At 37.5% G+C, this 23,302-nt stretch overlaps 1 protein-coding gene across 1 annotated transcript in view; it reads left to right on the top strand.

Annotated features, from left to right (window-relative positions):
* Positions 1 to 23,302, top strand: part of waplb (WAPL cohesin release factor b) — a 64,577-nt gene that overhangs the window by 12,276 nt on the left and 28,999 nt on the right. Inside the window, exons 3-5 of the mRNA XM_023271303.3 lie at positions 1,695 to 2,436; positions 6,529 to 6,887; positions 9,695 to 9,819. Of these exons, the coding sequence (XP_023127071.2) occupies positions 1,695 to 2,436; positions 6,529 to 6,887; positions 9,695 to 9,819 (1,226 nt within the window). The remainder of the gene's footprint in view (positions 1 to 1,694; positions 2,437 to 6,528; positions 6,888 to 9,694; positions 9,820 to 23,302) is intronic.

Here is a 23,302-nt window from a genome sequence, read left to right as displayed (position 1 = left end):
ACCTCTATTTGGTGTTTTGTTTGGATGAATTTCAGAAAATTCAGAATTTGAAGCATTAGATTGGTGAATAGCCCCAAATTTCCTGCAATTTTTTTGTTTGTTTTCACAAATACTTGAGCATTTCATTCACTAAATGGTTGATTAAGTCAAAAAACACGTGCAGTTGTGCAAAATCATCCATCTGCAGCACACAGGAGACATTTTACAAGCTGGATATTCACTGTTAGAGCAGTTTTACATGTGTGTTTTGACTCTTCGTTACTGTAAATGTGTGCTTTGCTCATAGGAAATTTATGCACACAGAAAACAGTCGATGCAGATAAAATCTCTTGGTTTCAACTCTGGTAAATGTGACCTTAGAAAGCTTCAGTTCACTCTTTTCAAAGTCATTTTTGGTCAAACACCTGCTGCACTGCAGTAACTGATGGGAGACTAGAGGCTTCTCTGTGCGCAGCTGCTAAGCTTGCATGCATGTGAGGCTTTCAGGGAGCATCTGTAAATTGTAGAGTCGGTCGATAAGCATCAAAATAGCACCTATTTTGATTATAATTAGTCCCTCTTAGGATGCACTGAACAACGGTGAAGACGAGCTTTATTTTCAATCGTATTTGAACGAGACGCGCGATGAAATCAATGAATAATCAACATAATTGTGATTTTTGGCCAGAACTGTGTTGCTCGACCATTACGTTTACCTTGATTCTAAGTATAATTTTGAATGTTTATGCTAATTAGTTAAAACTGAGATCTTAAAGAGCAAGTACAACCAAGCTAATAGTGGTTGCTGCATGTTTTGTTCAAACCTTAATATGTCTTTACATAAAAATCTGTGCAATATTAATACTTTACCATTTATCTAAGAATTTGTGCAGTACAACTGGCATGTGCAAGAATGTTATTTATATTTATATTTAGTACTTATGCATATCTTAGTTTATTTTGGATATTTTTTATTTTGTACTTCATTTCCTAAATGTTTGCACCATCTTTGCTGCTGTAACAACATCTTAACTTATCTTATACTACAAGTAGTTGGGTTTCCAACCTGACCTAACTTGACCACCCTCACCTGTGATGTTGGGCGGCATCAGAATTGTGACATAAATTAACTTTTAAAACATCACAGTGTTTAGCGTCACAGTGGTATCGCTTTATTTTGTCCCCTTACAGTAGGTCCTCGGTTTACGATGTCCTCGACCTACGGCGTTTCATGGTTACGTTGCCATCTTGTATAAATTTGTTAAGAAAGTTTTTTTTCCATCATTTCGACATAGGGCATTTGAGATGTTAAAACAAATTTTGCATGGGAACTAGTTGGTGAGCGGACTGGACGAACATGTCATCATGCTGTGCTATACGAGGAAGACGGCTTGGTTTACATTCGGCGGTTGTACGCCACATTGACTTGCTACATTCACTTTCTTTCGTTTGTGTTGTTTTGTTGGAAACTTTGTGCCCTTCATTATGGCTCCCAAGTGTTTTACCACTATGTTAGGTGAGTGACACAGGTTCTTATGTACATACATGAATTCCGACTTAAGGCGAAAATTGTGTTACGTTGCGCCGTTGGAATGAAATAATCCCCCCTGTATTTAGTATGGATTTGCAGTTTAAAAAGTTGAACTTGCACTCTGCCCGTTGATATTATTCCGCAGAACAGATTTTGATGCTGAGTCTGCCCTCTTTTTTTTTAGGGAAGTCCAAGCAGAGCTTGTCTTCGTCAGAGAACCAACACAGCTACTCGTGGTACCAAAATGCCTCTGAGAGCGACAGGAAGCCACTGGCCCAGACCACCACCCTGAAGACGGGCTCCAAGGCAGAATCCACCTATGACTCCTGGGATGTCATCATGGGTTTCCGCCCGCCTTCGCCCACCCAGGAACCCCGTAACCCCGCCCCCACGCTCTCCTGGGCCTCGACGGGCGTCACCGCTGCCAGCTGCGACCCAGTCCAGACCCGGCACCAGAAGCCGACCTCTCCTCCACGGCTCCAGAGCCTCAGCGAGAGTGACGATCTGGGCGGTGACTCCGACCTTCTGGAATCGTCGGACTTCTCCCACACCTCCACGTCATCGTCACTTGAAAGAAACTCTAACTGTCGGACATACAGGAGGCCCAACAAACAGGGCTCGGGCAAAGCCTTGGACTCCAGTGGCTTTGCGAGCGCCGTTTTCGGCACCGACCTTCCCAAATCCACATCTGATGGCAGCAATAAAACGACAGGTGGCGGAGGGAGTCGGGGCAGGACGAGGGACTACACGGTGCTGCACCCCTCCTCCATGTCAATGTGCAACGTCACCATCCAGGGCCGAGGCGTGGAGGAGTTTAGCACCGACGCAGCACCCTCTAGTGGCAGCAGTAGTTCCAGTTCTGGCAGCACAACACAGCTAGGAGAGGCTGGGTGGCAGCGGAAGAAGACGGAACAGCAAAATACAAGGTAGGGCAACACAAGTTGAAAGTTTTTGCAGTAAATCCCATCGGAGGGCAGCAAAAGAGAACAGATTCCGACTTCTTATATGACCAATATGATTGGGAAAACCAACATAAAGTAAGATTTGAGGTCACTAGAGCAGGTTCTGTGCTTCTCAGGATAAAAATCTTTCATCATAGGACAAAGGTGATTGCTCAGAACAACTTTTTATTGATTTGCAGTGATTCTTTACCCTAAAGAAACAAGTGGACTAAAATCGTGCCATGTAAATGCCCCCTACCCAAGGTTAAGGGGTCAAGGTTTCAGGTTTTTCTTCTAATTTGTCACCCGTCTGTACATCATCATGTAGAGTTCGGATTGAGGTTCAGAGTTTCTTCACAACTTTGGAAACAGTACTTGAAAATATCAAATCTATTCAGTCACACTCCCAGCACATAATTATCATTTTGCTCAATAGTTCCTATGATTCGACTATATCAGGAACATTCACTGTTTAAATTATCATTCGTCCTGTAATAAATTTAATGAAGCATCAGCACATGAGGAACCATCAAATCCATGAGGACAGTAAATCCTTTGAAACTGTGATGTTAGTTGGAAGTCGATTAGCCGTTCAGCCCAAGTTGTTCCCAGTTATTAATGAACTTTAATGTTCAGATATGAGCTGACACAAGTGCGAGGCGGTCGTATTACTGAGTGTAATGCATGTGGTGAAGATAATGTTAGCTCCAGTGCTAAGGATGTTATTGATTGTTGGTTCAAACAATTAAAAATATATCAGCCGACAGTACAGAAGACAAACGTTGCATTGCGTTAGCTGTAGTACCTGGTTGTCTTACTTTTTCAATACCATAGCAAACCCAACGAGAATCATATTTTTTATTTTGTACTTCATTTCGTAAATGTTTGCACCATTTTTGCTGTTGTAACATCTTTTCTTATCTTATATTACAAGTAGCTCGGGTTACAACATGATCCAACTCACCTGCGATGTTGGGCAGCATCAGAATTGTGACATAAATTAACGTTTTTAAACAGTAGAGTTGAGCGTCACAGTTCTACCTCTTTTTGTGCCCATACAGTAGGTCCTCGACCTACGGTGTTTCGTGGTTATGTCGCCTTCTCCCATAAATTTATCAAGAAAGTCGTGTTCGATCATTCCAATGTACGCCGCAACATTAAAACAAATTTCGCACAGGAACTAGTTGGAAAGCAGACAAATACGTCGTCACGCGACGCTATACAAGGAAGATGGCTTTGTTTACATTCGCCAGTTGTACGCCACATTCGATTGTGCTACATTCGCTTTCTTTCGTTTGTGTTGTTTTTTTGGGAAACTTTTTGCCCTCCCAAGCATTTTACCACTATGTTTGCGTAGATGAATGACATATGTACTTATGTACATGTGAGTTCCAATTGTCATGGTTGTTTTACAATTTAATACCATAGCAAACCCAACAAGACAATCACTTGGACTACTGCTAGTTCTGCGTTTGCAAGCAGAGAGCATCATGGGAGTTTATATAGTAAATTACCACCGTGAGAAAGTCTCCTGTGATGCTTAATGCCCACCAGACTGAGCTTTTGCTTTGTCGGCATCATTAGAGTGTCTTATGTGATGAGTTTGTGTTATTGGATAATTAACTGTTAAGGAAATAAGATAATTTGCCCAAAATTGCATCCTTATCTAGTATACTAACTGATTATACCAGGCGGTGAAACTGTCTTTAAAGATTAACCAGCGATAAATGATTAAGATGGCATCCAGGCTAATTTGGTTTCATTTTAAACCACATAACTTCTGCTACTTTCTCTATTACTTTCCCATTTTGGGCCCTAAAACAGAGACTTTAGGAAGCTCTGCTGGGGTTGTGTTTTAGTTCAGATGGTGAGAAATTTAGATTTTTGTAAACAATGACACAAACACTCGTGTTCGCTTTCCGATTGGCTTTAATCGTGACACGGTGTTGTTCTGTGATTTATCACACTCCAATCTTGTGACCGGTTTTGCGGAGAAAACGACGTCATTGGCCTTGACTTCCAGTGTTTAATTCAACACGGATAATGAGCCATTAAATTTCCTGTGCTGCTCTTCCCTGTTTCATGTTTGCCCACTGTATATGAGAGGTTGTTAGTATGCATGGAGATTATTTCCAAATCGAAGCTAAAATGCTGGTTGTTGTTTTAAAATGAAAATATCTTAGTGAGGATGTAGCCTCAGTCAGCAGGACTCACACGTTCTCAACTCCATAAATCTGTTTGCTAACAGTGAACCTCTGCAGCAGATTGTTTTGGTTCAGAGTTGGAAAGACGATGAACACGCCAGGTTGAATTACTGTGAATTTAGCCTCAGATGATCCACAAAATACCCAGAATATTTATAATTTACACAGAACGGTGCAAACACTAAAAAGCATGTCTGGGGTTTGAATATTTCACTCAGTGAAATAAGCAACTGTGTCTTTCTTTTGTCTCTTTGTGTCTTTGTCTCTTTATGTCTTCCGTTTGCCTTTGTGTGTCTTTTTTGTCTCTGTCTTTGTTTTGTCTTTGAGTCTTTCTTTTGTCTCTTTGTGTGTTTCTTTTGTTTCTTTGAATCTGTCTTTTGTCTCTTTGTGTCTTTGTTTAGTTTCTTTGAGTCTTTCTTTTATCTCTTTGAATCTTTGTTTTGTCTCTGTGTTTGTCTTTATTCTCTGAGTCTTTCTTTTGTCTCTTTGAGTCTTTCTTTGTCTCTGAGTCTTTTTGTCTCTGTTTTCCTTTTGTCTCTGTGTTTTTCTTTTGTTTCTTGAAGTCTTTATTTTGTCTCTTTGAGTCTTTCTTTTGTTTCTTCAAGTCTTCTTTACCTCTTTTAGTCTTCTATGTCTTTCTTTTGTCTTTGTGAGCCTTTCTTTTGTCTCTCTGTCTTTCTTTGTCTCTTTTAGTCTTTCTTTTGTCTCTTTGAATCTTCCCTTTGTGTCTTTGAGTCTTCCTTTTGTCTCTTTGAATCTTTCTTTAGTTTCTGTCTTTTTTTGTTTCCCTGAGTCTTTCTTTTGTCTCTTCATGTCTTTCGTTTGTCTCTCTGTGTCTTTCTTTTTTCTCTTTGAGTCTTTGTTTTGTTTCTTTGAGCCACAGTGAGTTCAAATAAGTCACAATGAGTTAAAATGAGTGAAGAGATAAACTGATAAAAGAAATACTCAGGATTTTAATAAAGTGAAAGCTACATAAAGAAGACACCGCTGTACATGAAACCAGATTTGATCCTTGTCTGGTCTAGGGAGTCTGAATAGCAGCACATGGTTATTTCAGGAATGTAAAATACATTCAGTGTTGCCTGCTGTCTGATTTCAGAACTCGCCTGCAGCGACTTTCTGAAAGACCTCGCTGAGAAATTTCTTCAGAAGGAGAAAAAACTCCTAAAACGAGTGGCTGAAAATGTGTTAAAGTAAATATGTGAGTTGTGTGTCTGCTCACACAGTGACACATTATTATTATTATTATTATTATTATTATTATTATTATTATTATTATTATTATTATTATTATTATTATTATTATTATTATTATTATTGTTAATATTATTGTTATTATTCTGTAGCTGTTCATTTACATCTTTTAGTTTCAGTATTTCATTTTGGTCTCATTTCAGAGTCATGGCCTCCATTTAAACTCACTCTGCTTTAATCTATCAATGCGTTTTACCGAGGACAGTGAAGGCACCATCATTTTCTTTGGGTTGAGATGACCAGGGTCACAAATCAAAGTGGAACCATTTCTCGGTGTCACATGAATTTTTCCTCTTGAGTTTTTGAAACACTGTGAGAAAGAGAACATTTTTAATTAAGTCTGCTTTCATTACCTGGCTTGAAAATAATAGATTAGTTTCTTCACTGAGGAACAGACCTGTGAAAGTATTAATTAGATTTTGGCAGCTTGCCGTTTCATGTCGGCTAATCTGGAACACATTAATCGAAAGCCCCAAGTTGGAGCTGAGAGATGGACTCTATGGTGCGCACTGGGTGGCACCTGAGCCTGAGTTTATATTTTAATTGATTCTTCTTCATCTTTAAATGAACAGAGTTTGACTTTTGCAGCTGCAAAATGCTAACCGTGTCCCTCTGCCAGGTTCAGGCCGACCCAGACCAAGTCAAAGAAGGACAGTAAGCTGGACCTGTTCGGGTTTGAGGATGCCGACGTCCACCAGGAGGACGATGGAGCCGAGTCCAGCTACAAGATCAAATACTTCGGCTTCGACGACATGAGCGACAGCGACGGTGCCGAAGATGACAACGGCGGCTCGAAAGAGAGGAGGAGGGCGAAGAAGGCCGCCGCCGCCGTCGCCAAGGTAACTCCGGTAGTTACCGTGGAGGAGATGCTCACCGATGAACCGCCAGATCCGTTCGAGAGGCTGGAGATCCGGGAGAGACCAACCGTCAAGGAGAGCAAGAAGAACTTTGACAGGCTGGAGAGCAGAATACGAGCAGGTTAGCACAAAACGCACACAAACATGTGGAAAACATAGGATTTTAATCCAACCTGAGGGAGATTTTAACTGCTGGAGGCTGAAGGCTGAAAACAAAGCAAATATTTTTGTTAAACTGGAATTATAGTTGTAGGAATGAAGCAAACTAAAGAAAATCTTCGTCGACTGAAATCAGAAATATGCTTACACCAATCGTATAAAAATATTGTCTGGACACAAACAGAATTTTCTTCTTCTGTCACCAGCAGGTAGAGCTAGCATGCTTAAATTAATCCAAATTCAACATAAAAAGCTGGTGCTGTACCTCGTGAAATAATTTTAATCCAGTTATTCTGTACTGAAATGACAGCAACTGCACTTATTCAAATGATTTCAGATGATCTAGCTGCTGTTTTTAGATTATCTGAGCTGCTGTTTGCAGATTGAACCATTCAGGAGTTTAATTAATATAAAAGTGCAATGAGGAACAGTTAAAATGCACTCCTGGAATTAAGAAGAGAGAAAATATGAAGTGAATATAGATTAATTATGGCTGTATTTATGCAATCAGGCTGCAAGGAAAGGAAATATTCTCATCAAGGTGTACAATATGGATGAAGAAGGGGTAACGGGATTATGGAGCAAAAAATACAAAAAGTGATCAATTCAGTTCTATATTTCATCTCTTTATGTCTTTATCAGTAAACTCTGTCAGTTTTGTCTTTAAGTTTATTTACATATTTATTTTATTTAACTTTATCCCAGAAGTCTGTGGTTCAAAGGCTGAGTTTTGTTTATTCGATAGTAATCCTTCCAGAATATGAAAAAAAATAGGGAAAACAACACTAAATCATGTTATGCTAACCTTGTGATCAAACTAAATTAACTGGCTGGTCTAGATCTGAAAATAAATAATAATAATTAATTAATCTTTCTAGGTAAACGCTGTGTGTCTCCACAACATCCTCAAACAACACGTAAAATAAAGAAACTAATCAATCAATAACTTAAGCACGAGTTGCACATTTTTATTACGATGCGTCGGCTAAATATGCCCCACCAGAGCTGGATTGTAGTTCTGTTAGTTCCACCACAAAAACAACCCGACAAACACAGCAGGGACGAGAAATAACAACTGACATAAACCACCAAACCTAAACAGATCTGAGAAGGTTTTGTTGAACGGATTTCATGCTAAGATACTTCTAAAGACGAGTCTTTCATCACGTGTTGGACGAACTGTTCTCACTCGTGCTCGAGCCACGTCCTCCATTAAGTGTAACGAGGCTGCCGGAGGAACTGGGCTGTATTTCTGGTTGCACACATGAGCAGGGGTCATTTTCTTTGTGTTTGTGTGTACATATAAACAAAGCCCACACACTGGCACTAATATCCTCACCAGCATAGACCAGGAACCCACACTGACAACAAACACGCTTCCTATGAGCTCATCCTCACATTGGTGTTAAACCAGGAGGCACACAAACCACATCATTTTATAGTATTTGAAAGATTAAAACCGAGAATAAAGCATCCAGAATCTCTAGTTGGCTTCAGAGTGGTTTGCTCTTTCACCCTCCACTACGACTGCATGTTCATTTCTGATTGGTCGTAGATCTGAATCCAGAAAAGACAGATCCATCATTCTTTTTGCGCATAAAATCTGTGGAGTTAGGCTCACATTTCTCACATTCACCAGGTCTCAGAGTGATTTTTCATTGCAGTGATGGGTTTGTAAAAATACACAATAAAGCACGCAACAAAAATCTTTATAAAGAGGCCATGGCATGCTGTGCAACGTTTTTTTTAATAATTTGAGGGATACAGCTATGCTATTTCTGTATTTTGAAATGTATGTGGAAAAAACTAAAATAATTTTCGTTTTTTTTGGTTTATTGCACTTTTATGCAAATTATTGTAGAAGTTAAAATATAGAAGTCAATAGATATTATTAAAACTTGGGATATAAAGGTTATATTGATGTAAAGCAGGAGTGTCAAACTCATCTTAGTTCAGGACCACATTGAGCCCAGTTTGATCTCCAGTGACCAGTAAAATCACAGCAGAAAAACCTATAAATTACCACAACTCCAAATGTTTCCTTTGTTTTACTGCAAAAAAAGTACATTCTGACAATGTTCACATTTAAGGAATTATCTTTCTACAAAACATCATGAACAACCTGAAATTTCTTGAGAAAAATAAATTCAATTTCAGCAACATTCAGCCTCAGTTTATCATTTCCACATTACAAGTTCCAGATCACAGAGTGTCTACAAAGGAACACAACATTTAGTCATCTGGAACTGAACCATAGAGAATTTTACTTTGAACAATCCAGTATTTTACTTTATGATCAAAACAGCCTGTCATGATCTAGAAATTATTCTAAATTTATAGTTTCACTAATTTACAATCTGCAGTTAATGTCTTCTCTGGAATTTTTACACTTTGAGGACCGGATTGGACCCTCTGGAGGGCCAGTTTTGACCCGCGGGCCTCATGTTGGACACCCCTGATGTAAAGCAAATAAAAATACTCCAAAAAATTGCACTACAGTCTGTAAAAATGTCAGAATATGTCCTGGTGCACAATGGCAGGTCTTAAAGGGTAAAATCAGATTTTAGTAACTCGTGGTAAAACATCGATTATTGCAGGAGAGAAAATGATTCAAAAACAAAGAAAGTGAACGGCTGCAGAGACTTGGTTGCATGCCAGTCATGCCTGCACAAGATAATCTGGCTCCCAGTAATCCCAGTACGGTGAAGTGGTTCATCCTGCCTGACTGGAACCTCCTGAGTGACGGCCGTTGTCTGTTTTTGTCTGCAGACGTCCTGGACTTCTCGGAGGAAGGACTGAGGGTGGTGGCCAGCGGTCCCAGGAGGCCGCCTCAGGGCAAGCCGGCCGAGAAGAACCCGGACACCTTCCGGAGGATCTTCAGCGCACATAAGAAGGTCAGAAACCACGCCATGTTTACCCACAACACACTGCAGAGGTTCACTCAGCAGGGAGGGTAGCTGTGCCACTTAGAGAAACCTGAATCGCAGAGGAAAAATCACATTGACAAGTTTTATTCTGGCGGATGTGGTCATATTTTACTAAACTACCTGAATATGCTGCTGAAAAATCACTTTTAAAGAGTCCAATTGACCATGAAGCTTCCTAGTAACAAGCATTTTGTGCACAAGTGTGGATTAATCGCCACTGAAAGTAGTCCTCCACACATTATTTCCTGTTACAGTGAAGTTTGATTAAAAAATCCAGTGCTAAGCTTCAGCCTTTTCTAAAAACGTCTTTAAAGATTTACGTCTTCGGTCAGAACTCGTGCTCAAAACTGAACCGCAAACCGACCGAAGGAATCAGAAAGTGCTCAGAAAGTGCTCAGAAAGACAAAAGCATTTCTGGTTTTTCATGGAATCTGTTGCCTGCATCACATCAACAGTGTCGTCCTTTAACCCTCATGTCAGATCTTACAAGTGTCGCTGCCTCATATTCAAGACTATATGGGTCAGTCCAGAGCTAGAGGACAAATTTTGGACAAATTTTTAGTCATTTTACCGATGTTTTTGTCATTTCAGACAAACTCTGAGTAATTTTGGGCAAATTTTGGATTATGTAGGAAAAAAATTGAGTCAGCTTGGACAGGTTCAGGGCTGTTTTGGACAAATTTGGAGTCATTTTGGAGACGTTTTTGTCATTTTAAACAATAATTGGGTAATTTTAGTCAAATTTGGTTGAGGGAAAACTTGACTTCTCTTCATTTGAATCATTTTCGAGAACTTTTGATTGTTTTGGATACATTTTTAGAAATTTTAGGCAAATCTTTAGTCATTTTACACGAATTTTGAGTCATTTTGGACAAACTTTTGATTATTTAGAACAAAAATTCAGTCCATTTGGACAGGTTTGGGGCCGTTTTGGACAAATTTGGAGTCATTTTAGAGACATTTTTGTTATTTTAGACAAGAATTGGGTCATTTTAGACAAATTTGGTTGAGGGAAAGCTCGACTTCTCATTTTAGAGAACTGTTTGATCATTTTGGATACATTTTTACTAATATTGGAGAATTTTTTAAAAATTCATTATGTGGTTTTATTTATTGCCTCAGTATCATTGCCAGCATTGCTTTTTTCTTTTCTATTCCAGCCTTATGTCAGTTTATTTATTCGACTCTGTTTTAAGGTAAAAAAGAATCTAAAAATAAATAGTTGAAAGTATTTTTTGGTATGGAAGAAGACAGAAGACAGAAGAGCTGTCTCATTTTAATTCATCAACTCCATAAAAAGAAAAAAAATCTAATTTAAAATAAAATAAAAATAAAAAGTCAATGTCTTGTAAAGCTATTTATGTGTTGGTCTTTAAAATGTACATTAAAAAAGTTTTCACTTGTGTTTTTTAATGAAAGAGGAGTGAATTATCCTCATTGAATCATGATCTGTGAGCGCTAAGAAGCACCATCACACTGAATATTGATTAAAATGGTTCATAATGGAGTTAATAACTACATATAAATAATGTTTGTTGGGATGTTTTGGTTTCTGCCATTTTAAGATAATTAAACATCACTGCTGTTCCTGAGAAACGAGCCTAACAGGGGGGTTAAAAACACTGTGCAGGTGTTTATCACTGTTTTAGATATTTTTACATGCTGTTAAAAGCTATTTTACTTACTCCAAAGTACTTTAAGTCCTGCTAAAGAAAAGCTGCAGGCTACACGAGGCTGTAGGAAATAACAAAATGATGAACAAAATCCTCCTGCTAGCTTTATTAGCCTACAAGCAATCTTAATCAACATTTAAAGCTGGTATCTGCAGCATAGTCTGGTTAGTTTAGACTGAAATGATAATAATGGGCTTGAACATGTTTAGGAGATTTCTGAAATAAGACCGGTAAAGTAGCACAAGAGCTATTGAGGAATACAACCCCAACCCCACCAACGTGGTCCTTGAGAAACACCCAGCAGGTGTTCATTTGTTGGTGTTTTATTTGTTTTTGCAGGTTGTTAAAAGCCATGTGCTTTTAGTTCAGCTAAAGAAAAGCTGCATAAGGCTGTAGGAAATCTTGCTTGAATGAAATTGTTCAACCAATCGATCGTTTAGGTTGGAAAAAAATTCTTGACGTTATCTGTAGATCAGGGGTGTCAAATTCACTTTTATTCCAGGTTCCACATTCAGCCCAGTTTGATCTCCAGTGACCAGTAAAATCACAGCATAAAAACCTATAAATAACCACAACTCCTAATGGTTCCTTTGTTTTAGTACAAAAAAGTACATTCTTAAAATGTTCACATATAATGACTTATCTATCTACAAAACATCATGAACAACCTGAAATTTGCTCAGAAAAATAACTTCAGTTTCATCAACATTCAGCCTCAGTTTATCATTTTCACGTTACAAGTTCCAGATCACAGAGTGTCTACAAAGGAACACAACATTTAGTCATCTGGAACTGAATGATGTAGTATTTTACTGTATGACAAAGTCAGACAAAAAAGATAAAAACAACAAAAACAAGACAGAATATTACAAAAATGAGACAAAATGACAAAAGCGATAAACAAAACAACAAAAGCGAGAAACAAAATGACAAAAAATGAGACAAAACGACAAGAACTAGAAACAAAACATCAAAATGTGAGACAAACGACAAAAGTCCGACAAAAAACAACAAAAGCAGAACAGAATAGTACAAAAATGAGACACAAAATGAAAAAAACAAACAGAATGACAAAAAATGAGACAAACGACACAAAACAAAGCAAATAAGAGACAAAAAATTTGACAAAAAAGTTACAAAGCAACAAAAAAACGGACAAACAACAAAAACGAGACAAAGACAAAAATGGTACACAAAACAACCAATTAAGCAAAACACAAAATGACAATAAGACATTAAATGCAAGCGAGATAAAATGGTAACACAAAACGACAAGAACGAAAACGTCAAAAACGTGAGACAAACAACAAAAGTCCGACAAAAACAACAAAAACAGAATAAAATATTACAAAAATGGTCTAGAAATTATTTTAAATTTATAGTTTTACTAATTTACAATCTGCAGTTAATGTCTTCTCTGGAATTTTTACACTTTGAGGACTGGATTGGACTCTCTGGGGGGCTGGATTGGACTCTCTGGGGGGCTGGATTGGACTCTCTGGGGGGCTGGATTGGACTCTCTGCAGGGCCGGTTTTGAAACTAGCCTGATAAACCAGCAGAAGAACTGTTGAGGAATAAAACACCAACAAGTTAGCTGCTGTTTTTAGATCATCTGATGTTTTTGTTGTTGAGCTGTGAGACAAACATGGAGGTGAATCGAAGGAAACAATCGGGTAAATAAGTGAGAACTAGTCTCCATTGGTTTAAAATCGGGAAAACAGGTACAAAGTCTTTTCTGCCACCAAAAATAATGGTTTAATCAGCCGCTGTAGCTTTCCTCCTCCTGAAAGTAACACTGGAGATTGTTCAGCTGATGAGAGCGTATCGACCGGCTGATCGACCAGACGACCTCGAGGCCAAAGACGAGAATCTTCAATCTTCAGGCCAGAAATGAGTCAATTGATCCATTAGTTCATAATTCAGCTCAGCTCGTGTTCGTTTCAGATTAAACTCTCCTCAGTGTTCAAATGCTATTCTTCCATTTCTGTCTGAAACTAAACTCAACATCTAACTCTTCTTTCAAGCGCTGGGTGAAATCCTCAGGGTGTTAATTTATGTGGTGTAAAAAGCAGAAAACTTAATCTTCTGCTAACCGACTCAAGTCCCGGAATCAGTTTTTGTCTTCAAAAGGGATCAAATAATTCTGGAAACTTCCCAGCGTCGAGACGCACATCTGGGTCGGTGTGTTTGAAGTGGTTTGATGAAATGAATGAAACCCCCCAGCTGAACAAAAAGGAGATGTACCTGCGGGGACCGTCCACCTACGCCCGCCGTGACTCAGTCCTGAGTGGGAGTGGGCCGAGCGGAGGAGTCGGCTGCTGTTTTATTCACGAGGCTCGTCTTTTATTTAACGGCGTGCTAACGGCCTGGTTCACCGAGCGGTCCCGGCCGGAGATCAGACTAGCCATCTCAGAGCAGTGTGGAGACGGCTCGATGCCGTCCGTCCAACTCCCAGGAACTCATCGCACATCAAGTGTCGCCGTTTCAGACTCCAGGCTACATGGGTCAATCCAGAGTAGGAGGACTTTTGGACTTCAAAATTTTTGAAAAATAACCCTCCTCTTTTACAATTTTCTGCTCCATATTGATCAATGATAGGTAATGAACTATACCAATATGTATATTTTATTGAAGACTTTTAGTCATTTTAGCAAACTTTTTTATCGTTTTGGATATATTTTCAGTAATTGTGGACAAATTCTTAGTCATTTTAGAGATGTTCTTATCATTTTAGACAAATTTTGAATAATTTACGCCAATTTTTTTATTATTTAGGACAAAAATTGAGTCAGTTTGGACAGGTTTAAAACAAGACATAAAATGACAAAAACAAGACAAAAAGAAGACACAAAATGACAAAAACATGACACAAAACAACAAAGGCAAGACACAAAATGACAAAACCAAGACATAAAATGACAAAAAGACACGAAGCGACAAACACAGAACACAAAATGACGAAACGAGACACAAAATGATAGAAACAAAACAGAAAATGACAAAAACGAGACAAAATGACAGAAACGAGCCGCAAAATGACAAAAACAAAACAAAATGATAAAAACAAGCCAAAATGACAAAAACGAGACACAAAATGACAAAAACAAAACGACCAAAAACATCACAAAACGACAAAAACAAGACAAAATGATAATAACACACAAAACGACAAAAACGACACAAAACAACAAAAACAAGACATAAAATGATAAAAACAACACAAAAGGACAAAAACAACAGAAAATGACAAAAACAACACAAAACGACGAAAATGGGACACAAAACAACAAAAAGAAGACACAAAACGACAAAAAGAAGACACAAAACGGCAAAAAGAAGACACAAAATTCCAAACAGAAAACAACAAAAACAACACAAAATGACAAAAAGAAGACATAAAACGGCAAAAAGAAGACACAAAATGCCAAACAACACAAAAAGACAAAAGACACCAAACAACAAAAACAAGCTATAAAACGACAAAAAGAACACACAAAATGACAGAACGACAAAACCAAGGCATTTAACGACAAAAGAAAGACAGAAAAGCCGTTGAGGTGAACACTTGGCACCGCTGATTTCTATTTCCTCGCATCGTGCTGCAGCAGCAGCGCCGTTAATTCGACGTCGCTGCAGTTTGTGTCGTTCCTAACGAGCGCTGGAAGGCCTCGCTTCATCACGGCTGCTCCTTAATTGTCTTCTCTCGGTTCGCAGGCGTTTGGACTTTGTTGTGGAAAGCGACTCGTGATTACGGTCGTAATTATACAGACAAATTCCCGCGTTGAAATTGGTTTTGTAGAAGCGACTGCAGGTTAGTTAGAACACTCTGCCTCTGGTGTTTACATCAGCGTCTGCATATTATTACAGGTAATCAGCGGGAAACTCCTCTCACTGCTCATTTCACACCGTATCTCTGGGAATCTGATCCTGATTCAATACTGTTTTTCTATTAACTGAACATTTTAAGTCACCGTGTTGGAAACTCATTGATATTATCTCACCAAAAGGTGGTTTCTGACTAATTTAGATGCTACATTTTCACTGCAAATAGAACATTTAAATAGTTTTTGATGATTTGTTTTTTCAGTTGCTCATGTTTTGCCTCCTTGTGTTGATTTTTTTTTTGTCTTTTGTGGTTACAAAATTAATGAATAAATTCCCCATTTTCGTTCTGACATAGCAAACATTTAGCATGACTAAATAGGTTTTTTTTCATTCTAAGATAAAATGAAATAAAATAAAAATATGAAGAAGAAAATAATATGAAATACAATAAAAATGTAATGAAAAAAATCTAATAAAATGAAATAAAATTGTCGTCTTCGTCTCCAGACATCATGAAACATGACAGATACGCGCTCTATGAAAGAGTAATTACAGCATTTCTGACTGAAAATAGCTCCTGAAGACTTTTTTCCATTGTAATTCTGTAATTTAAAAATAGAAAAATTTAAATAAATTACATTTAAATAGAAATAAAATGCAATACAATAAAATAAAAGATAAATGAAAATTAAATAAAAGTAAAAAACAAAAATACATTGAAATGAAATAAAAATAAAATTGTCATCTTTGTCATCAGGCATCATGAAACATGACTGATACCAGCTGACATGAAGCAGTAATTACGGGATTTCTGATTGAAAATAACTCCTGAAGACTCTCTCCCTTGTAATTTTGCACTTTTAAAAATAATAAATTAGAATAAAGTGGTCAGATTCTTACAGAGATTAAGAGCAGGTTGCTTCTTTGAGACTTCCTGAAGACCTCTTTCCTTTTTTGCTTTACAAAGTTTTGATTTATTTCTTGTTCTCTTTGGAGATTTTTTTTTTAGCAGTTGGTAAACAAACCGGTTCCATCTTCTTTTACTCTGTTTATTACTGTCATACAGCCTGCAGTGCCACCAGTGCAGTAATGAAACATAATTCACGCTATCTGTGTCCATTATTGTTTCCTTGTTTTCGCATAACAATTATATTTAAACAGGGACTTTAGCAGCATCTCCACACAATTAGCATCAGAAAAACATTCAGGACCTTTTTTTTGGACAAATTTGGAGCCATTTAAGAGACGTTTTTGCCATTTCAGACAAGAATTGGGCCATTTTGGACAAATTTAGTTTGACGAAAAACTTGAGTTCTCTTCACTTGAGTCATTTTAGAGAACTTTTTGATTGTTTTGGATACATTTTTAGTAATTTTTGACAATTTTTTTGTCATTTTGGAGACATTTTGAGTACAACTAAATCTTCTGTTTTACAGTTTTCTGCTCCATATTCATCAATAATAGGTAATAACTATCAAAGGCATAATTCACACTATCAGTTTTCATTATTGTTTCCTCATATTCACATGACAATTGTATTAAAACAGTGACTTTAGCAGCATCTCTACATAATTATCATCAGACAGAAACAACCATGAGAACTTTTTGATAATTTTTTGATCATTTTGGATACAATTTTATTAATTTTGGACAAATTTTTTGTCATTTTAAAGATGTTTTTGTCCTTTTAGACAAATTTTGAGTAATTTAGGACAAATTTTTTTGATTATTTAGGACAATGAGTTGAGTCAGTTTGGACAGCTTTTGGGCCATTTTGGACAAATTTGGAGTCATTTTAGAGACGTTTTTGTCATTTTAGACGCATTTTGAGTAAAACTAAATCTTCTCTTTGATGGTTTTCTGCTCCATATTCATCAATAATAGGTCATAAACTATCAAAGGCTTAATTCACTCTGTCTGTTTTCGTTATTGTTTCCTCATATTCACATGACGGTTCTATTTAAACAGCGACGTTAGCAACATCTCTACACAATTAACATCAGACAGGACTGATTTGAGTTTGTTGAGCTTCCATCAGCAGAAAGTCCACTTTCTATGAGCCGAGTCGTGAGCGTTGCCCTGTAGGAGAACCGTTTGATGTTCTCTCTGGTCGTCTGAATTCTGTGCAGAGGCTGAGGCTTTTCTCTCCGAGCACCTGCTGAGGGAACTTTTGAAGTGCCGAAATTAATTTCCTCTGCATCTGGCCGTTGCAGACTAGCAGTATTGGCGACCACAGCGCCCATAGGAGCACAGTAACGTCCTTAATGTACTCTTGTTATCCAGTTTCATGCCCCGACTCCTAAGATAACTTCCCTCCCTGTCGCCTGAATAATGTCCTCTCTCCTCTCTTGACCGTCACCTCCCCCCTCCGTGGTTTAATATACTTCCTCCCCCGCCAACACGCCGTCTTCCATCCTCTCGCTCTGTCTTCCATTAACATAATTGAGAAGGAGAGCCGAGGGGAGCTCATTACGAAAACAATCGCCCCTGGAAGTGACCGGCCTGCAGAGAAGTCGCCAAAACTCAGCCTCAATTACGATAAACTGCGCATCTGCAGAGCCGAAGTGTTGTTAGGTTATTCAGCCGAGGACGGGGAGATATTAGACGCTACCGTAACGACAGCACGCAGACAGGCTCATCCATATTTAGGAGATGATGTCGGGTTTATTTGAGGAGTGTTTTTTATGGGATGAGAGCGGTTATTACATCCATTACAGTGACCCTCTCCTCCATTCTAATGGGCTTCTTTCCACCGTTGGACCATAGAGACTTTAAGCCCGTTATTATCTGACGTTTTTTTAACATGGCAGACAAAATTTAGGTTCTGTACCTGTTTTTTAATAGAAATGTAGCTCATTTTTCGCTTTGAGGTCAACAAAACAGGCAAAGAATTTAATATTTTGCAGCCGTGCAGGACTTTTGCTGGAATAATCTAAAATTTAGACCTAGACTAACTGAGACTTAGACTGACTTTATTAATCCCTAGAGGGAAATTAAGTGTTACAGCAGCAGAGTAAACAATAAGACAACACAGAATATTAGGGTGCAAAGTGAAGGTAAAATAGATTAAATTAAAACAAAATGAATTAATATAAAATAAAATAAATAAATACAATAAAAATAAAATAAAATTAAATAAAATACGAATAATTTGAAATAAATATACAATAAAAATTAAATAAAATTAAATAAAATAAGAATATGAAATAGATAAATACAATAAAAATACAATTTAGTGAAATAAAATTAAATTGAATTATAATGAATTGAATTAAATTAAAATGACATGAAATACAATAAAATGAAATAAAATCAAAATTGAATAAAACATTAATTAAAATAAAATTAAAATAACATAATGAAATAAAGTTAAAAATTAAACTGAATTAAAATGAAGTAAAATTGAAATAAGTTAAATTAAATTAATATTAAATAAAATTAAATAAAGTTAAATAAAATAAAAAGAATAAAATAAAAATTAACTTAAAATCAAATAGAATCAAAATAAAATAGAATAAAATAAAAATAAAATACAATAAAAATAAAATGGGAGATCTGCCACAGCCCAGATATATCAGGGTTGATGTCCAGGTTTATTAGTGAATAACTGCAAATTAGCAAATCATCTCACTAGAAACATTAAAGGAGTTTATTTTCCTGAGGAGAAGACGTTTTTGCTGGAAGTTGTTCTTAATGAGTTAAAGTTGCTCTGTATTATTTAAAGTTGCTCTATAATAGTTAAAGTTGCTCAAAAATTTATTAAAGTTGCTCCGATTTCCTCTGGCCGGCTCCCGGTGGTGGCCTGCCTTGTGATGGGCTGGTTGCCGCCCCTTCGGTGGGCCGCTCGGCCCCTGTGTCTGGCTTCCTGGCTGTGTGGGGCCGTTGGCCCCCTCGGGGGAGGGAGAGGGGATGGGGGTGGGCGGGTCGGGTGGTGGGGTGGGGGGTTCGGTGGGGGCTGGGGTGGGCGGGGTTGGGGTTTGTGTGGCGGGTGGGTCCTCGTGCCCCGGGCCACCTGGGTCGGTCTGGGCGCGCTGGGGGTGTCGGTAGCTGCTCCCTCTTGTTCTCTGGGTCCTCGTCGTTCACGGTGGCCCCGGTGGCTCTCTGGGGGTGCCGCCCTGTGGCTCCTACTGCCTGGGGGGAGGGGTGCCCTGTTGGCTTGGCCCTGCCTTGCCGTGATTGCTGTTCTGGGCTTCGGGGTTCTTCACACTTGCATGTTTGATCAGGTCTTGCCAGCTACTGCCGAGTCCCATTTCAGCAAATGATGGGTCCCGCCAGAATGTGCTGAGAATCTCTCCAGTCTCTACCCTAAACTCATTCTCTCTCGCACTAGCATCCTCTTCTGGCCTATTCTATTCTATTCTATACTATCAAGACACACACAATTATGGTGCTCAGTACCGTTTGTTCATTTATTATTGAATCTCTTTTTCTTTTGTGTTGGTTTGGTTTTCTTTTCTTTTTTCAAATTTTTATTTATTTTTTTTTTTTCTATTGATGGACAGTTAGTAGTTGGGCATAACACACCACCTTACAATCTTTAATTGCAATAGCAACGCCTGTTATTTTCTATCCCTGTTCATCCTGTTCGTCCTGTTCGTCCTGTCCAGTCTTTGTTTCCCCCACACATCACTGAGGTGTAGCACTGCCCTCCCTGGCTTATAATAGGGAATTCTAATAAAGAAGGTCTACTTAGCTTTCAGGGAGGGCCGGTGATGGTCACACACATGCACTAAATATTAAAATATTTGGTTGCAAGACTAAAATATGCATCAATCTCATATAATGTTGACTCCCCTTTTGTGGAGTTAAACAATGAGAACAAATGCAGACAAAAAAAAGAAGAAAAAAAAAAAAAAAAAAAAAAAAAAAAAAAAAGTTGCTCTGTTTTGAAATTGCTCTATATTATTTAAAGTTGCTCAAAAATTAGTTAAAGTTGCTCAAAAATGAGTTAAAGTTGCTCTATATTATTTAAAGTTGTTCTTAATGAGTTAAAATTGCTCTATATTAGTTAAAGTTGCTCTATTTTAATAAAGATTGCTCTGTAATAGTTAAAGTTGCTGTAAAGGAGTTACAGTTGCTCTGTACTATTTAAAGTTGCTGTATATTAGTTAAACTTGCACTATATTAAAGTTGCTCCATATCAGTTAAAGTTGCTTCATATTAGTTGAAGTTGCTCCTTATTAGTTGCAGTTGCTCTATTTTAAAGTTGCACTACATTAATTGAAGTTGCGCTACATTAATTAAAGGTACTCTATATTAGTTAAAGTTGCTCTATATTAGTAAAAGTTGCTCTATGTTATACTTAAAGCTGCTCTATATTAGTTAAAGTTGCTTTAAAATGAGTTAAAATTGCTCTAAATGAATTAACGTTACTCCATATTAAAGTTGCTCTATATTAGTTAAAGTTGCTCTAAATGAGCTAAAGTTGCTCAAAAAATCAGTTAAAGTTGCTCTATATTAGTTCAAGTTGTTCTTAATGAGTTACAGTTGCTCTATATTATTTAAAGTTGCTGTATATTAGTTAAAGTTGCTTCATGTTAGTTAAAGTTGTTCCATATTAGTTAAACTTGCTCTATATTAAAGTTGCTCTATATTAGTTAAAGTTGCTCTATATTAGCAAAAGTTGCTCTAAATGAGCTAAAGTTGCCAAAAAATCAGTTAAAGTTGTTCTGAAGGAATTAAAGTTGCTCTATATTAGTTAAAGTTGCTATAAAATGAGCTAAAGTTGCTCCATATTAATTAAAAGGTGCTCTATATTAGTTAAAGTTGCTCTATATTAGTTAAAGTTGCTCTATATTAGTTAAAGTTGCTCTATATTAGTTAAAGTTGCTCTATATTAGTTAAAGTTGCTCTATATTAGTTGAAGTTGCTCTATATTAGTTGAAGATGCTTTAAATGAATTAAAGTTGCTCTATATTAGTTGAAATTGCCCCATTTTGGCCTGTAGTTGTCTTTCCAATCAGCATTTTGTTATTCTTTAATTCTGTCGGTGGTGACTCATCCTCCATTTAAACTTCCATCTCTTCAGTTTGTACTCTTTCCACTCAGCGGTTTATCGGAACAGAACTCGGGGAATAATTGGATCGATGAGCGTTAAGCGCTGCGAAGTCGGAATAATTCACCCAACACAAAAACTTCTCTTCATGTCTTTGGCAGCAATGCGTTTGCTGTTAATGAGTTTTTTTTCCTCCCGTGCTGCTGGGCGTTGGGCGGGTGGCCGTCCGTCTGTGTCTTCAGATTACCGCAGGAGGCTTTAATTTGGTGTGTTGATGTTCCAGCGCTGCAGAGCTCATCCTCTAACTCCCCTTTTGTCTCTGCTTATTAACCCCGCCATGCCCAGCGCCCCCCACAAACACACCTCCCATCCTCGGCCAACTCCGTCTTTTGTTTCTGGACACGAACGCCCCGGCAACCACCAACCAAAAAGAAAAAAAACCCACGGTACAAAGAGGACGAGGAGGCGAGCCAAGGACGAGGTGTTTGTTTTAGGTCCTGCTGTTTGATCAGAGCTGGCTGCTCTCTCCATCTCATGAGCTTCCAGTTCTCCTCTCCTCCATCTTCTCCTCCTTCATGTTGCTCTCCTCTTTCTGTTCCTCTCCTTATTCTTTCAGGCTCTTTATTTGAAAACTTTTTCTGACTGGAAACACTTTTTTTTTGGTCCACGGGGTGTGAAAGCATAAATACAAAAACAGAACAGACCTCCTGATATGTTTAGAAAAATTGGACATGCGTAGCAGCGTGTTTTCAGGAGGGTTTTTTTCTTCATTTTTTTCATTTTAAGGGACAGGAGAACTGAATGATGCTGCAGAAATAAACCTGAATGCAACACTACGGTCCAAATTATCAAATGAATTAAACTTTCTGTGGTATTTTAAATCCTTTTAGTCCAATATTGCATCTTTTTAAAATTATTTTAAATCTTTTTGTGCCAGTTTTGCATTTTTTTGTGCCAATTTTGCATCTTTCTGTGATTATTTAAATGTTTTTGTGGCAATTTTAAAGCTTTTTGTGCCACTTTTGCATCATTTTGTGGCTGTTGTAAGTCTTTTTGTGCCAATTTTGCATCTTTTTGTGGTTATTTCAAATCTATTTGTTTCATTTTTTTTAATCTTTTTGTGGTTATTTTAAATATTTTTGTGCCAATTTTGCATTTTTTTAATGCCAAATTTGCATCTTTTTGTGGTTATTTTGCATTTTTTGTGATTGTTTTAAATCTTTTTGTGCCAATTTTGCATCTATTTGTGTTTGTTTTCAAATGTTTTTGTGGCCATTTTGCTTCTTTTTGTGGCTATTTCAAATATTTTTGTGGGGATTTTTACATCTTTTTGTGCCAATTTTTCATCTTTTTGTGTTTTTTTTTCAAATCTTTCTGTGCCAAATTTACATCTTTTTGTGTGTTTTTTTTTTTTTTAAATATTTCAGCACCAATTTTGCATCTTTTTGTGGTTATTTTAAATCTTTTTGTCTTTCTGAGATTAACTAAACTGAATTTCCACAAAATAACTTCATATTTCTTGTAAAAATCTAATCTGTGTCATCCCGGGGATGCACTGATCTGATGTAGACTGATTTATGATATTGAGGATTGTCTAAGTTGTGCAGTTACTTGCAATATCCGCAAATCCAATGTTTTCTGGGCTGTAAAATAAAAACACCACCTACTTTAATCCAGCACTTCCAGAGACATCAAACCCAAAGGACACGACTAGTTCAACCAAACAGAAAAAAGAGAATAAATAGACGAAGCGGTTAACTTTTGCAGAGTGATGGTGTGAAAGCAACAAAAATAAGAGAAAAAATATTCTCAAATTCATCATGATGGATCAGCAACCCCTGACAGTTGTCCTGCTGTTTTTTGTTTTTTTTTTGAACACTTGGAACCACAAAGCAGAACAGTTTTTTTTAAGATGTCTCCATCTGAGCTCTGCAAAAAAGAATCTGTGATGAGCTT

This window comes from Amphiprion ocellaris, chromosome 18 (assembly GCF_022539595.1).
Source record: "Amphiprion ocellaris isolate individual 3 ecotype Okinawa chromosome 18, ASM2253959v1, whole genome shotgun sequence".
NCBI lineage: Eukaryota > Metazoa > Chordata > Actinopteri > Pomacentridae > Amphiprion > Amphiprion ocellaris.
The sequence above is the reverse complement of the archived record's forward strand: the minus strand, read 5'-3'. Positions and strand labels throughout refer to the sequence as shown.